Source organism: Peromyscus leucopus, chromosome 6, assembly GCF_004664715.2.
Source record: "Peromyscus leucopus breed LL Stock chromosome 6, UCI_PerLeu_2.1, whole genome shotgun sequence".
In the NCBI taxonomy this organism is placed as follows: domain Eukaryota; kingdom Metazoa; phylum Chordata; class Mammalia; order Rodentia; family Cricetidae; genus Peromyscus; species Peromyscus leucopus.
Genome location: NC_051068.1, coordinates 91551707 through 91567178, shown reverse-complemented (window position 1 = coordinate 91567178; position 15472 = coordinate 91551707). Strand labels below are relative to the sequence as shown.

Sequence of the window (15472 nt, the reverse complement as noted above, 5' to 3'; positions counted from 1 at the left end):
AAATAGCACAGTGCTGATGTCAGAGACATCCGTGTCTATAGCAACAAGTGAAGGTGGTTTGGCTTCTCAAAATCAGCCAGCAGCTCCAAAAGTATTTATTTGCTCCAATGTACATGGCATATTTTAGGCTCTGCTCTGAGCTGTGTATCTGCCGTTTGTTCTAACTGATCTGAGCCTGTTTCCTATGTTCTCAGGGGTAATTAGGTGACACACAGTATCATTAAGAGTTTCCTGGTTCAAAGTTTACAAATTGGAAACCTCAGACTTCTCTCCACAGCTACAATAAGATTAGAGAGGAAAACATAAATTGTCTTAATAACTTGCATTCTTGGTGGAGCTCAGCAAAGAGCCATTTTGAATGAGCATGTCTGGTAAATGTGCTTTATTAATATATTTCATGGTTTTCAACCTAAAAACTCACCATTTGTTTCCTAAGGAATACAAGACACATGTGTGAAACACACACACAAGCTATATGATAAAAACAAGGGAAATTGGAACCAGACTGTCATTTCACAAGTCTTACTGAAATTAATGGGACTATAGATAGTTCCTGGAAGAGGGGCAGAACAGAGTGTTTGCGGGACAGAAACCATAAGGCACAGAACCAAATTTGTCTATTTAAGTGGCTAGTGAAGAGCTGAAATCTACATGGGCCTTTCCTGAAACATACAGGAAGTCCACGAACAGTTAAAAGAGAATACATTGAAGAACTGTCTCATAATCAGAAATCAAAATGTTTAAATTGGGAATTCCTTTTACCTATGTTTCCCCTCCCTATTTTTCTTTTTTTGTATTTTTCAACCTGGGTTTCCCTGTATTAAAATCAGCTGGCCTCAAACTGACGTCCTCTTGCCTCAGCCTAACCCGTGCTAAAATCCCAGGCATACACCACCATAACTGGCTCTTACAGGAATCTTCATTAACTCGCAAATTTTAAACAAAGAAGAAAAAAGAAGAGGCTGAGATGAACAAATTTTAAAAAGTGAAGCTAGTTCTAACATATATCAATTTGCATTCAATTTTTTTTTAATTAATTTTGGATCTCTAAGAAATAAGCACTGAAAAGCAATGAATAAACAAGTAGTTTCAGCTTTGCGCTGGCAGAAAGCAGGAGCGTGCAAGATTGTTTCTTTCTCTTTGGAATACTCAGGCCTGCCTGTGGACCTTGGCTCTTGGAAACATTCTTGCACATTAACTTCAGGAAGACTTCTAGGAGAAAGCTACATTAGAACGTAGCTAAAAATAATTTTTCAGTCTCAGCTTGACTTGACAGTAAAACGACCACAAGGTCCAATCACTGGGTCAAAAAAAAAAAAAAATCAATCGAAAACCAGGAGGTTATAGTGTCTTTAATTTTTGCATTAGTCTCTATAAAATCACAACCCAGGAAAAGGGTACTTTTAGGTACTGGAAATTAAGCTGGGTCAGCTGGTTGTGCATCCAGTTCCTGCCACCTCACTCACAAATCTGGGGGCCCTTGGCTGTGTCAGAACAAGAAAGCCACCTCCAGTCCTCAGGGTCTTCATTGCCCACTCTGGTGGGGGTTCCTAGCTTCGGGATCTCAAGCCGGGCAGCAACATGAGGCCAGGTCGGGACTCACATTCCGCTCTGCCCGCCCTGGCTCCGCGCCGCGGTCTCCCGCAGTTCCGCGTCTGCGCAAGGCCGAGGGGCAGGAGCTGGGCCGGCCGGGGAGGTGCAGGGCGCCGCGGGAACCAATGGGAGCGCAGGGGGGAGCCGGTCTGGCTGCGGCGGCCGGCGAAGCTCGCACTGCCGGGATGGACGGCGAGCGCCTGGCGTCGGGTTCCTCGGAGCTGGCGGTCGGTGAGAGCCCGCGGGGCGGCGCCCCGATCCCGGGTGGCAGCGGTTCCTGCAGCCTGCTGCAGGCCGACGTGCTGGATCTGGACGAGGACGAGGACGACTTGGAGGTGTTCAGTAAGGTGAGGGCAGGGGACGTTGCCGCGAATGTGGAGGGGGCGGCGCGTCCAGGGAAAGTTCCAGGGTGACTCAACTCCCTGATGAATCCGAGCTGGAGAAGGTACAGCCCGCCTGAATCAGCCGCTCCCTCCTCAGCACTTTGGCCTTCCCAGAGGCAGGGCCAAGGCTTATGGAGTCTCAAAAGTTCTGATTTTTTTAACCTCCCCGCCCCTACTCTTTCAATTTTTTCCTTCCTTGACAGGGACATCCCGTATCATATATGGGCGGGTGGCCTGAAACTGCTTCTTCTCCAGGCTTCTTGACAATCCTGAAGTCTAGGAGAGCAATTGCTTTATTGCAGGAAAGTGATTTTTTGATTTACTGTTGTTACGTGTGAATGGGAGAGTTGAGTCACACCCTAAGAGAGGCTGGAATCCTGTGACCCTTAGGTGTGGAAATCCTTTCAGCAGAAGAAAGCCTGGCCTCCACTACAGGAAGAGCTGGAGTTGTTTTTTAATCTTTTTATCTTTTTTTTTTTTTTATGGCGGGGGGGGGGGCGACCTGGGGTGGGGTGGGGGAGGTGGTCAGTTAACTATGGTCCAAACCCCAGCTCCAGTCTGCATATTTCCTTCACATTTGCTTGGAAATTTAGCCTCAGAGGCTCTCCCTGGCTAGTATTATGCTTGGACCGAAATGGACTTATGGGCATTAGTGGTTGCTTTGGGTGCCTGTGGCCTGAAACTTGCACTTTCTGAAAAGTTCCAAACAAAAATACCTTTCATGTGGCACAGTCCTGTGTTTCTCAAAGGTGCCACTAATGGAAGCCTTGAACTCACTGGGAACTTCCTATCAATGACTGGGGCGTCTGTGCAGTAGTTACATGTTACCCTGAGATGTTTAAACGGCCTACCTACTTAATGAGCGTCAAACAGAAGTTAGCAAGGAACCAGAACACTTGGACTCCAGTGCCCAGCTCACAAACTTCAGTCTGCACCCTTTAGCGCCTACGGAGTGCTCCACCCAGTTGCGTTCTCTGTAGACTTTGATCACAGTTCTGTGTGCTTAGCTTTTCCATTTATTTAAACTGTAAAATTGGGATTGTTTTATGCTTAGTTTCAATACTGCTTTAAAATTTATTTTATTTGTATTTATTTGCGCGCGCTTTCGTGAGTGTGTGTGTGTGTGTGTGTGTGTGTGTGTGTGTGCGCGCGCGCGTGCGCGCCCTGCTGCACTGATGGCGACCAGAGCACTGCCTGCATTCTGTCTCCTCTCCTTCTATCATGTGGGCTCTGGGGGATTGAACCCAGGTCCCCAGGCCCTGCAGCAAGCAACTCTCTCTACTGAGCTATCCAGTGACCCAGTACCCTCACCCCCCACCCCACCCCCATTACCCACATACTTTATGTTCAGATCAGTGTGGAAGTTCCAGAATTGAGGGAGAGGTGTTGGGATTGGAGCTTGTATATCAGAATCACCTGGAATTGCTGTGAACTCTCAGGTAGCCTCTCCCCCTAGCTTCTGTCCTTTAGAATCCTTGTCTCAGGGAGTCCCTGTGGTCCGAGATGATTCTGAGATGGTCTGAGATGGAGGAGCTGTTCATTGGCTTGGGTCTATGGGAATGCTGGGGATTGCTGGCGTTAGATGGTCTAGGTGAGAGGGGAAAGGCATGTTGCAGCCAGGAGACCTGTGAATGAGCATTCCTATCAAACTGCCTCAAGCAGTAGCAGAATAAAGGAACTGCCAGGATTCCAGTCATTTGCTGAGGTTTCCTTTTAGAGGTTATTACTAGGAGTCATACTCTCCTCATAATGATGTCCTGGTGGTTTTGTATTCTTTTAAAAAGATGGGTTTCCAGAATTGTATGTTTCAGGCTTGTACACCTGCACCAACCCGACTTGCTGCTACATAACTTCATGTACTTGTTGCCTAGGGAAAGTTAAGAACTATGTCCTTAGAAGTTGAAAAGTAAGGGTGTAATACTAGTTAAAGTCGAAAGAAAGTACCATGCTGAAAAAAACATTTACTCTATGCTTATTCCAAGGGGTTAAAACTTTCAACTGTTAACCACAATTAGACAAACAAAATTATGAAAGACTCCATTGGAACCACTCTTTGCCATCTCCCTCTTCAGCCTCTCTGGAGCTTTACTACTGTGCAGCCTACTCTCGGATGGGGTCTGCCCAGTGCTTGTGAAGCCAGCTCTCACTGTCCCTTACTCATGTAAGATTGGTGACATTCACACTTATAGTCACATTTTCTCCTTAGACTGTTTGTGAATGTATAACTACTGTCCCTTCCAGAATTAATCAAAAGAATAAGAACTTTGACTGACATTTTCTCCCAGGAAAACATGGTTTCCCTCCTTCTAGGAAAAACATGCAATATCTGTTTCTTCCTATCATAGTCTTGAAGCCTAGATGGCAAGCTAGGACAAACACTAAGTGGTAACATATACCAGGAGGAATGGAGAGAAAAAGAAAGTGGGGGGCATTGAGTTTTCAAAAATTTGCCAAGGAGTAATTGATCCGAGCTTTGAAAAAAACATTGGAAATGCAACAGGTATTGATTTTTAAAAGTAACAACAGGTGTTTGAAAAGAAAACAGAGAACATAACCAACAAGACAAGGAAATAAAGTAAAAAGAAAACATATGCAAATGACAGCAATCATGCTAAAAATTGTCTTGTAACTTGGCCACAAAGAAATGAAAGAGAAATACTAATGAAAAGAGGCCAATTCTCTGCTTTCTTTTGCATACGTAGACCCGTGCTATACGTGTGTGTTGTCTGCATGTTTATGGTTACATGTGCATGTGCACAGGACCTGAGGTTGACATTAGGTGTCTTCCTTCTTCATTCTCCACCATGGACATTGAAACAAGGTCACTCACTGAGCCCAGAGCTGGCATTTGGGTATTCAGCTTGCTTCAGTGAGTCCCTTTCTCTGTCTCCCATGTTGGAATTAATAGGCAGACCACTGCCAACCCAACCCAGCCCTTTTGGTTCTGGGGATCAGAGCTCTAGTACTCATGTTGTGTGGCAAGCACTTTATCTGAGGAGCCACCATGACAGTTCGAATTCTCTACTTTTAGGGGGGAAATTCACTAGTTTTGTGAAAATTATAGTACACATAAACTGTCCTTATTTTTTTTATACACCATCACATCTACTGATTTTTGAGAAGTGTAGCTTCTACCTCCAAATACAATTAGGTAAATATGTTTTTAAAAAATAATAGACCGGGGCTGGAGAGATGCCCCAGTTAAGAGCAGTTGGTGCTCTTGCAGAGGACCTGAGGTCAGTTCCTAGCATCCATGTCAGGTAGCTCACGACCTGTAACTCCAAGAGATCCTGGCCTCCATGGGCACTTCCACATATACACATACACACGAGCAGACACACATATATTCATATGAATTAAGAATAAAATAAGTCCTTAAAAATGGACCATAAAGGGGTTCTGAAAGATAAGGCATAGTCCTGTTTTTAATCTCTAGCAAAGCCATGGATGGATCATTTTGTGTTTTGTTCATAAACTTTGGAAAGAAAGAGATGATTAGTAAAAGCCAATATGTCTCATACGAATATGGAAAATTTAAGATTATTTATGATTAAATAGAAGTTTAGTAACAGATATTTTATTTTGAAGTTTTAAGTTTGAAGGAAAACACATTATCATAGAAGAGGTTATTTTTGAAAGATAGTAGGTTTTTTTCATTACTATTATGGAATCCCTAAGGCTGAATCACTTTATGAATAAAAGTTTACTGACCACAGGGTGCCAGAGGCTCGGGACATGAGATGATTATCAGCTCAGCTGTGGAGAAGGCCTCCCGTGAATGTCATCATATAGATGACATACAAGGGAAGAAGAGAACTATCACATTATCAGACAGGAAGCCAGAGGGACCAGGAAAGTCCCCAGTCTTGATTTATATTAAAGAACCTCTTGAAAGAAGCAAGTCAGGGTTCCATGAGTACTCCTTTAAATCTAAGGATGTCCCAGTGGATCCAATCTTCTGTGGGTTCCATGACCCCCCCCCCCTCCTCAGTAAGCACACACTGACAAAAAGTTCCTCAGACCATAGTAAAAGCACAGCCATGACAGAGGGACATACTATACTAGCCAGCAAGTCTGTCAAGCATTTAGAAGATACTAGAACTACATACATGCATACAGACATACATACAGAAATCTACATATTTCGTGTTTGTCTACCCAATCTTTGTTTTGTGTTAAATGCTCTATCAGACATCACCCTGATAAAAATCAGAATTTTCTGTAATACTTTAAATGAGATATCAATGCAGGAATTATTTATAGAACTTTTTGTCTGTATTAAGGAACAGTAAAGCCCAGGGAAGCACATAAAGTCTGATAGTAACGAAAAGCCATTAGCATTGTTCTGCTTGAAAGGGATGAAGTATAGAAACGACTCAAGGCTGGAGTTGTGGAGAAAGGACCAAAGGAACTTATAAAGCAACGCAGCTACCTCCAGCAGGGTTGTAGCGAGGGAGGGAGACAACATGGAGCCTGCTTTCCCAGTTCCCCTTTACCTTCCTTGGATAGCATGCATATGCCCCCCCCCCACCACCACCAGGGAAGCTGCCAAGGTGACAGCATCATAGGGACAAGCCTTCTAACATAAGCTCATAGAGGGATGGAGCCCGAGTTGGAAATGAAGGATAACTTGATTAGACCATACATTGTACCAAAAGGTAGAGAGTAGCTTCAGATAAAGATAACCACTTTTTATCTCTGTTTTCACATGTTCATCTATGATGCAACCCACCATCCTTCTATCAAGCAGTGGGATCTGTGTCTCTGTCCTGGAATCTGGAGGTGGGGAGGGTGTGGCCATCTTGACCAATATGGTAGGATGGAAATGGTGCTGCACTGGTTCCAAGGCCAGTTCATAAAAGGGACCACAGTCCCCTTTGTCCGGTGGGGTACTGTTTGCTTTCCAAAGCTATCCTGTCGGAAACACAGGCTAAGGCCTCCAGTTGGTAAGGTTACACTGAGGTCATTATAAGTGAAAATACACCCAAGGCATAATCTTAGTGGTTAGGACCAGAGACAACCTCCCTTGCCTGTATATGAAATCTTGACTCTAATGATTAGAAAATTAGGAAATTGCCGGGCGGTGGTGGCATACACCTTTAATCCCAGCACTCAGGAGGCAGAGCCAGGCAGATCTCTGTGAGTTCAAGGCCGGACTGGACTACAGAGTGAGATCCAGGACAAGCTCAAAACTTCTCTGGGGAAGGTCATTTGATGGCAACCACTCAGATGAGGAGAAACAGTAAGTATGAGGATTCAATGAATGTTTCTTTTCCTAAGGCCTGCTTCTTTATTGTGGCTCAGAGAGATAAGAGCAGAAGGGAGGGAGAGGAGGGAGAGACTGAGTGACTATAGAGCTGATCTAAGACTGTTTCTGTTCCACCCACTGGAAATCCCACTCGGTGCAATCACGGCTCTTATATGTGAAGTGCTCTTGTATCTTCTTCCCTAAGTGAAGGATGGGAAGAAAAGGATGAAACCCCCAGGTTCGCTGGCTGAGTTAGCATATGTGATCACTTATAATATTAAAGGAAGAAACTTCAGACTAAGTTGCAAGAGAACTTTTTATAGGACTGTTTTATGGGTAAGCATTTCCTATGGATTTTGGTGCCTGGAAGATCAATACACACAAATGCCACAGAACTGCTGCATCGAAACAAAATGTCACTTTCCAAGGTCACAAGGAGTGTTGGCAGTGCTATAACCTGAAGTGTGTGTGCCTCGTCTGAGGATGTTCATCCTCCTTCTTTGACAGGGCTGTGGGGAGGCGTTGATAGACTGTGTCAGAAATGGCAAAGGAATGCTGTCTCATCTCCAAATGCAGATGTTGTGTTAAGGTAGAGGCTGAGAAGCTGTTGAGGTCTAGTTGGGAACCAATGCCATCATCTTCTGTTGACCCTGGAGCTGACGTTTTTCTATATGGTGTGTGTGTGCCTGTGTGCATGCGTGTGACCCTCTGAGGTTCTTCGGGTCACCATGACTGTGAAGACAGCCTTTTGATGAAGCAAAGTACTTTAGCTCAGGAAAGACTTGGGTTTTATTCTTTATTCTTTGTAAAGAATCATTATGGTCTGGGTAGATTAAGTATTTGCAGTTTGACAGGCACAATCAGGAACCACAGGGCCAAAAATCAGTCAAGTTTCACTCAGTTCAAAGTTGAGTTTTCTTGTTGTCATTTCTGAAGTGAGAAGGATTACATCGTGCCAGCCTGAGTCCTGTCACTGAAAATGTTAGTGCAAGCCAGATGACTAATGGTCTCAGAGGAAAGCAGGGTGTGACTGTTGAACTGTCCCTTTTTACCAGTGAGAGGGGGTTACAATGGAATTTTTACATGCCAAATCTACTGGAGCGGCCTTGGAAAAAAAAAAAATCTTAAGTTGATAGTTCTTCCCAGTCCTTCAGTTTAATGCCCATGGTGAATAATAGCCCTCCACACCTTAATTCTCAGTGTGTCTCTTTCCAAGCCTCTCATTTCTTTTTTCAGGGAGGAAGGACTTGTTTTGGCTTACAGTTTAGGAGGGATGCAGTCTGTTAGGGTGGGAAGACATAATGGTGGGAGCATAGGGTGGCTGCTCTCATTGTGTCTGCAATCAGGAAGGGCAGACCAATCTGTTCTCTCTTCCATTAATTTTCTGCCGTCTGTATCATAGTTCCTGAGGCAGATAGGACACAGTACCCCATGTTTGCCTTGCATTTATACACTACTCACTCCCCATATCTGCCCGTGTATAGGAAATGGCTCCGTCATTCTGTCATTCTGTTTTTTCCCTCCCATTTTCCATGTATGTGTGTATACATGGGTTTTTTTGTGTGTATGTAAGTATGCATATGCATGTGTGTGGAGGCCCTAGGTTGATGCTGGGAGCCATCCTTGATTGTGTCTCCACCTTGTTCCTTGAGCTAGAGTCTCTCAATCAAACCCGGAGCTCACTGATATGGCTGCTCATGCTTGTCATTTTGCTTTGGGTATTACTATCTCTGTTGGGATTACAGTTGGGTTTCCATGCCCACCCTGCGTGTGTGTGGGTTCTGGCATCTGAATTCCAGTTCTCTCACTTACAAGGCAAGTCTACTCAATCACTGAGCTATGCCTCAAGCCTGTTTTTATATTTCTGCCTTTAGAATTAGGGCTGCTTTGGACTCTCACTGTCCCATCTAAGTAGTTACTTACATGGTATCCCCTAAGAATGATTGACAGAGCCTTAGGGTGTTTATTGACCACATCTTCTGCCTGTCTTCTATTGAGTGTGCTTCCACACCTGGGTGGGTGGTGAGCATTCTGGTCAAGGTTCTTGATCAGGACATGCACTAGTTTTGCCCTTTCTCTACCCCTTTAACTCAGTGTCCTGAGGATGAAGTGCATATCTTAGGAGCTGTTTAAAATGCAGCATCATAGAACCCATTCCAGAAAGGATGACTTAGAATCACCTGGAACAGGATTCTCTGGTGGTGATCTAGGTCCGTGTGCTTGCCACTCATGAGCTGACTCTAGTTTTTATTTCTTTATAATTATTATTGGAGCAACAAAAAACATCCTTCTTGCTATTTATGGTGCAGCTTAGAACTGCCTCCTGTCAGAATTACTCTTTTTTCTATACATACAGTTAATTTCTTTCTGTTCTGTGCTCTCTGTGACACTGTTGGGCATGGTGGAATTTCAATGAATTCTACCCTGTAAATAGATAAATTTTTCTTCTCTGTAAATCTTTTATTGCTCACTTGTTTCCAATAAGCTAAGGTCACTGAAGGTAGGAGAGTAAGACAATTAAATAGAGAATGTTTGGTATTTAGTATGCATTTGTATTAGCAAATGATATGGGCCTTGACATTTTTAAATTTATAAACCCAATTATTAACAGTAATTTGCTAATGATCTGGGTTTCAGTAAAGGTCATTTGCATTATATTGTTCTTTCCAAGCCAGATACTAAACTAAGGAGAAGGAAAACAAATTAGTCTTAATCAGTGATGAGTAATTATTGCCAGATGACAGAGAGCTGGGTTGAGCCTAGATCCTGGATAAAGTCCCCTCTTTTGTTGTATGAGAAGAGACAAATGCAAGGTGTATAAATGGCAGGAGAATCATCAACAATCTCTCTGTTCTTGAGAAAGTAAGTCACTAACACCTGACTTAGAAGGCTTGATTAGAAGGCTGGAAGGTGACTTTGGAAAGAAAGGAGTAAAATGGTAAGGGATGGCTAGTTTGCAGAACAAATCTGAAGGCTGAGAAATCAGGTGCAGAAAAGGGCAGAGACCTGTTTTTTGTTTTTTTGTTTTGTTTTGTTTTGCTCTTTTGGGGGGGCTGCCACCCAGATCCCAAATAAATCACACCGAGGCTTATTCTTAATTATAAATTCCCGGCCTTAGCTTGGCTTATTTTGTTTTGTTTTATGCCCACTTTTTTTTTAACTTTAAATTATCTTCTTTACCTTTTGCCTCTGGGCCTTTTCCTTTTCTTACTTCTGTGTATCTTACTTTCACTCTTACTTCATGGCTGGCTGTGTTGCTGTTTGGCTGGTCCTTAGCATCCTCCTCTCCTTGTTCTCTTGCTCTTTCTTCTTTTTCCTCCCAGATTTTCCTTCTATTTAGTCTCTCTGCCTGCTAGCCCCACCCATCCTTTCTCCTGCCTTGCTATTGGCTATTCAGTTCTTTATTAGACCATCAGGTATTTTAGACAGGCAAAGTAACACACACAGCTTTACAGAGTTAAACAAAAGCAACATAAAAAATGCAGCATATCTTTGCATCATTAAACAAGTCTTCTACAACATAAACAAATGTAACATACCTTAAAATAATATTCCACAACAGAGACCTTCACAGGCAATGGGACAGCAGCTCCTTTAATGAGACACAAGTGTTTGTCTGTTTCTATCTCCTTGCTCCACAACAGTGGAGAAGATTATTATATATATTTAGGTAAGCTGTCATCAACAGTGTTTAGACCCCAAAGTCTGAAAAGAATATCTTACTCTCTGGAGTTTTTTGTTTTTATCCTTGAGGGACTTACTGATGTCCCCTGGCACATTTCTGAAGTGACAGCCTATTTCAGTTTTCCAAGTGGCTAGATGATTATGAGAAAACTCAGAATTCACCCCCTCCATGTGTTTGTTTATCTACACTCTGTACTCTCCAAAGAAGATGCTCAAATAAACATTAAGCATTGACATAATCTCTTGAGATATATATGTATTTTAAGGTTTCCCTACAAGTTGGTGAAGAATTGTGTCATGAAAATAAGTTGCCTGTTTTAAACAGAATATTTGATTAACTTTGGTAGTGTATATATCAACCATGACAGACAACACAAAGTTACTTGTAGTGTAGATAAAAAAAAAAGGAAAATAAGATTATTAGCAGGTTTATAAAAATCACTAGAACACAGTAAAATCAGAAAATTAAACCAGTAGTATTTAAAATACAAAAGAATAATCAATTTATAATTTTAAGTTTTATTTATTTATTATTGAGAGAGAGAGAGAGAGAGAGAGAGAGAGAGAGAGAGAGAGAGAGAGAGAGAGAGAGATGTAGAAGCCCTGGTAACCAGAAAAGGGCATCAGATCCCATGGCTGTTGTGCTGTGAACTGATTTTGGGTCCTCTGGATGAGCAGTACATGCTCCTAACTGTTGAGCCACCTCTCTAGCTCCTTTATTTTTCATGTTTACTTTGGGAAGTGCTAATACTTGATATATTTCCTCTTTCCTTTTAAAGGCCAACTTCATTGATGTGTATTTTACATACACTAAAATTCACTCATTGTTGTGAGGGAGATAATTTCTTAAGTCAATTAATTGTATGGTACAGTCAATGTAAACTGTTTTGGACATTTTCATGTCCCCAATAAAATCTATCATAACATCCAGCAAAATCCATCTACTAATTTAGTGGGTTTTTTTTTTTTTTTGTCTTCAGAGATTTATTTCCTCAGATTATTTCTTATGCATAGAACCATACCATATATGGAATTTTATATCTGACTTATTTGGGACATTTTTGTTTTGTTTTGTTTGAGACAGGGTCTTTTACATGTCTCAGGCTGGACCCAGACTCTCAGTCTGTTTGTCTCCACCTTCTGAGTGCTGAGATTACAGTCCAAGGCACCATGACTAATGTAATGTTTCTGAAGTGCATTTTTGTATGTTTGTTCATAATGTAAAATTATTTATTTTACTATCAATTTGTATTTTTGTTAGATTTTGTTTTGTTTGAGGCAAGATCTTATGTAGCCCAGCCTGACCTTGAACTGAGAATTCCTCTCCCTCTTTCTCCTTAGTGCTAGAATCTTAGGCCTGTGCTGTCATTCCTGGACACATAGGTGTTTTTATTGTTATGATATAAATTGTAGTCCTGTGTGTGTGTGTGTGTGTGTGTGTGTGTGTGTGTATGGTTTTTTTGTTTTTGTTTTTGTTTTGGTTTTTTGGTTTTTCGAGACAGGGTTTCTCTGTGTAGGTTTGAGCCTTTTCTGGAACTCTCTTGGTAGCCTAGGCTGGCCTGGAACTCACAGAGATCCTCCTGGCTCTGTCTCCGGAGTGCTGGGATTAAAGGCGTGTACCACCACCGCCCAGCCGTGTGTGTGTGTGTGTGTGTGTGTGTGTGTGTGTGTGTGTGTGTGTGTTTTAAGAAGGAAAACAGTCTCATTATTTAAAATGAAATCTGAACAATATAAGGTCTGTTTCAAATTAAAATAAAAACCTTGCTATTGTGACTAAAAAAAAAATCTTGTCAGATTCTTGGCTGGTGACTCTTCAAAATAAAAAAAAAGAAGAAGAAACAAAGAATGCCAGTTGTTTTTCTTGTAGAAAGGTTGAGCTAGTCAAATGTGGATGTCCCTTTTAACTCCTTGGGCATCTTCTCTATTCACTAGGGTGTGCCATAGCTCAGCAATCTCAAGTCTCAGGGGTTTTCTTACAATAAACACTTATTTCTTGCTTGTGACCCTGTCTGTCAAGGCTGAACTGTGGTCCTCTGATAGCCTTTGAGTGGGCCGCATAGCTCTGCTTCATTTTGACTCCATTCTAAGGAAGTAACTGATAACTGGGACACACTGTTCTTGTGTCAGAGGGAAAAGAACACATACACTGATGGAAATGGGCAGTGGTTCTGGAATCTTCTGTTCAGATACATCCCCTGTCCAAAGCAAGTCTCTGCTCAGACCTCTTGAGTGATCTTCCTTCCACAAAAGGGCATTGCAAATTGCCAGGCAGTTAACAGGTGATATAGTCCTCTCATAGGATGACTCCTGCTTCCTCTAACTTTGGTTCTGTAGAAAACTTTTCCGCAGTTAATACATTGGGTCTTTCTGAAAAAAGAAAACCAAATTTGTTTTTTTGTTTGTTTGGTTTTGTTTTTTGTTTTGTTTTGTTTTTCTGAGACAGGGTTTCTATGTGTAGTTTTGGTGCCCATCCTGGATCTTGCTCTGTAGATGAGGCTGCCCTCGAACTCACAAAGATCCGCCTGGCTCTGCCTCCCGAGTGCTGGGATTAAAGGCGTGCGCCACCACCGCCCGGCAGAAACCAAATTTGTAATAAAGTGTTAAATATTTTTAAAACAGAAAATTTCCCATTAGGAAATACATCATGGAAGTGTAGCTGCATTAGTTTTATGATTCATTGCATCCCACTGGCTCATGTCCGTTCATAGTCCCAGTAAGACCACACCGAAGACACAGCTACTCAGTATCGTGCAGCTATGTAACGGAAACCTTGCTGTTGGATTTCAAGGACATCCTTTATTCTGGAGTTATCCCCTCACTCGCAAAGACCTACAACACAAAGATATGACTATCTGGAAGTCTAACCCAGGGTATTTCAACTGTTTTTGTCGGTTATTCTTTCATCAAAAGCCATGATTCGTCCATCTATCTCCAGTCTGCTCCTTCAGTGTTTATCTTTTGTTTTGTTTTGTTTTGCCTTGGCCTTAATCATCTCTTACTGTATTTTTCCTGCGCCAGTGTTGTACACAGTGACTCTTCACAAAGCCTCCTTAAAGCCCTCCCTCTCAAAGACAGTTTTACAGCACTCTTCCTTCCTGCTCCTTCATCCCTGGCCCCAGTGAGGCTCCTGCTTCACTAGGACCTACTCCTTTCTTCATGGATTCTTCCTCCTGTTTTTGATCAACAAAGCTTGTCTTTGCATCACAGGGGGATGGTCTTATTTTTGTAGGGTTCATTTGTTTACTGTACTGGTAGTCTAGGTGGAGAATGTAACTACTTAGTTCAGTATGGGATATAGCAAAATTTTTCATGCACTCAGAGGAGGCCCTCTGGTGATAAAATTTAGGATGAAGGGTACTTTTAATTTGAAATAAGAACATATATTTCTCAGTTATTATTGAGAAAGATACCAAAAATCTGTGAATGTTTCCTAAATGCCGTACCTCATGCATAATTCCCTTTTTTGAATGAATCGTTTTGTGTACCAGTTTACTTAGAATGACTAGGAAATGAAAACATTGAGTGTGCCTATTTGAGTTGTCTGTTGTTTTTTTCTAGTGTGTGTATAAGCACATACTGAGTCTCCCCAGAAATGATCTATAAATGTGTGAGATCAAGGCCCTTTCCTTGGAAAATGTCTGCCAAGGCCACCTCTTTGTTTAGGGGAGTGTTTTTAGTTTATTGTTATCAGGTTCCTCTTACCCATGACTGTTAAGAGCGCAGCCCACGGGACCCTGTTCTGCCTACACATTCTAGTCAAGTGTGCAGCATTGTGTAGCCATGTGTCGGTAGCATCCGTGCTGTCAGCCTCTTTAGAAGTTCTGGTTGGAGAATTTGTCCTGGCTTATTCTGTTTCCAGTTAGTCATCGCTGAATTCACAATTGGAAAGTTGGCGTTGGCTGATGTTTTCTGTGAGCATCCAACACCCCAGACTGGCTTTAAAAAGGCTGTTTCAGTAGGCCTGTGATCATGTGCAGACCTAGCATCGCTGGTGCAAATAGCTTTGAAACCATAGAGCAGATTTGGTTACTGAGGCACACATGTGGATGCCAATCTTTAAAAAACAAAAACAAAAAAACCTAGTGTGTATTTGTAAATTCTATGAGAAAGCTACAAAGACAACTTGTAGAATTTTTCCCCCATTAATCAGGACTGTTTCTTTATCATACTTAAATGTAGTATTTTTTTTTTAATTTTTAGGATGAGTTTTGTGTTGAGAATGTAACACAAAGTGAATGATCATATGCTAGTATAAATAATACCATGGGTTCAATCTCATCACTGCAAAAAAATTTAAAAAAATATGAATCTAATAGAATATTCCGTTGCATTTAAGATGAAGTTTACAGATCTGGTAGCCATCTATACAGTGTCTATAACATAAATAAGGGTAGACACAGTTGGACTCATTTTTGTAAATAAGGGTTTATTAGAACACAGGTTCACACATTCATTTATATATAGTCTGTAACCAATTTTACATTATAGTGGCCAAGTTGAAAATATTTTAACAGAGAACAGATAACCAAAGAATCCCCAAATATTTACTGTTTGTTTTGTTAGT

General features: G+C 41.8%; 1 protein-coding gene across 1 annotated transcript in view; it reads left to right on the top strand.

Moving 5' to 3' along the window:
- Window positions 1-1739: 1739 nt before the first annotated feature.
- Snx7 (sorting nexin 7) overlaps window positions 1740-15472 on the top strand; it is an 82283-nt gene continuing 68550 nt past the window's right edge. Inside the window, exon 1 of the mRNA XM_028890155.2 lies at window positions 1740-1940. Coding sequence (XP_028745988.2) covers window positions 1779-1940 — 162 coding nt within the window. The 5' untranslated portion in view covers window positions 1740-1778. The remainder of the gene's footprint in view (window positions 1941-15472) is intronic.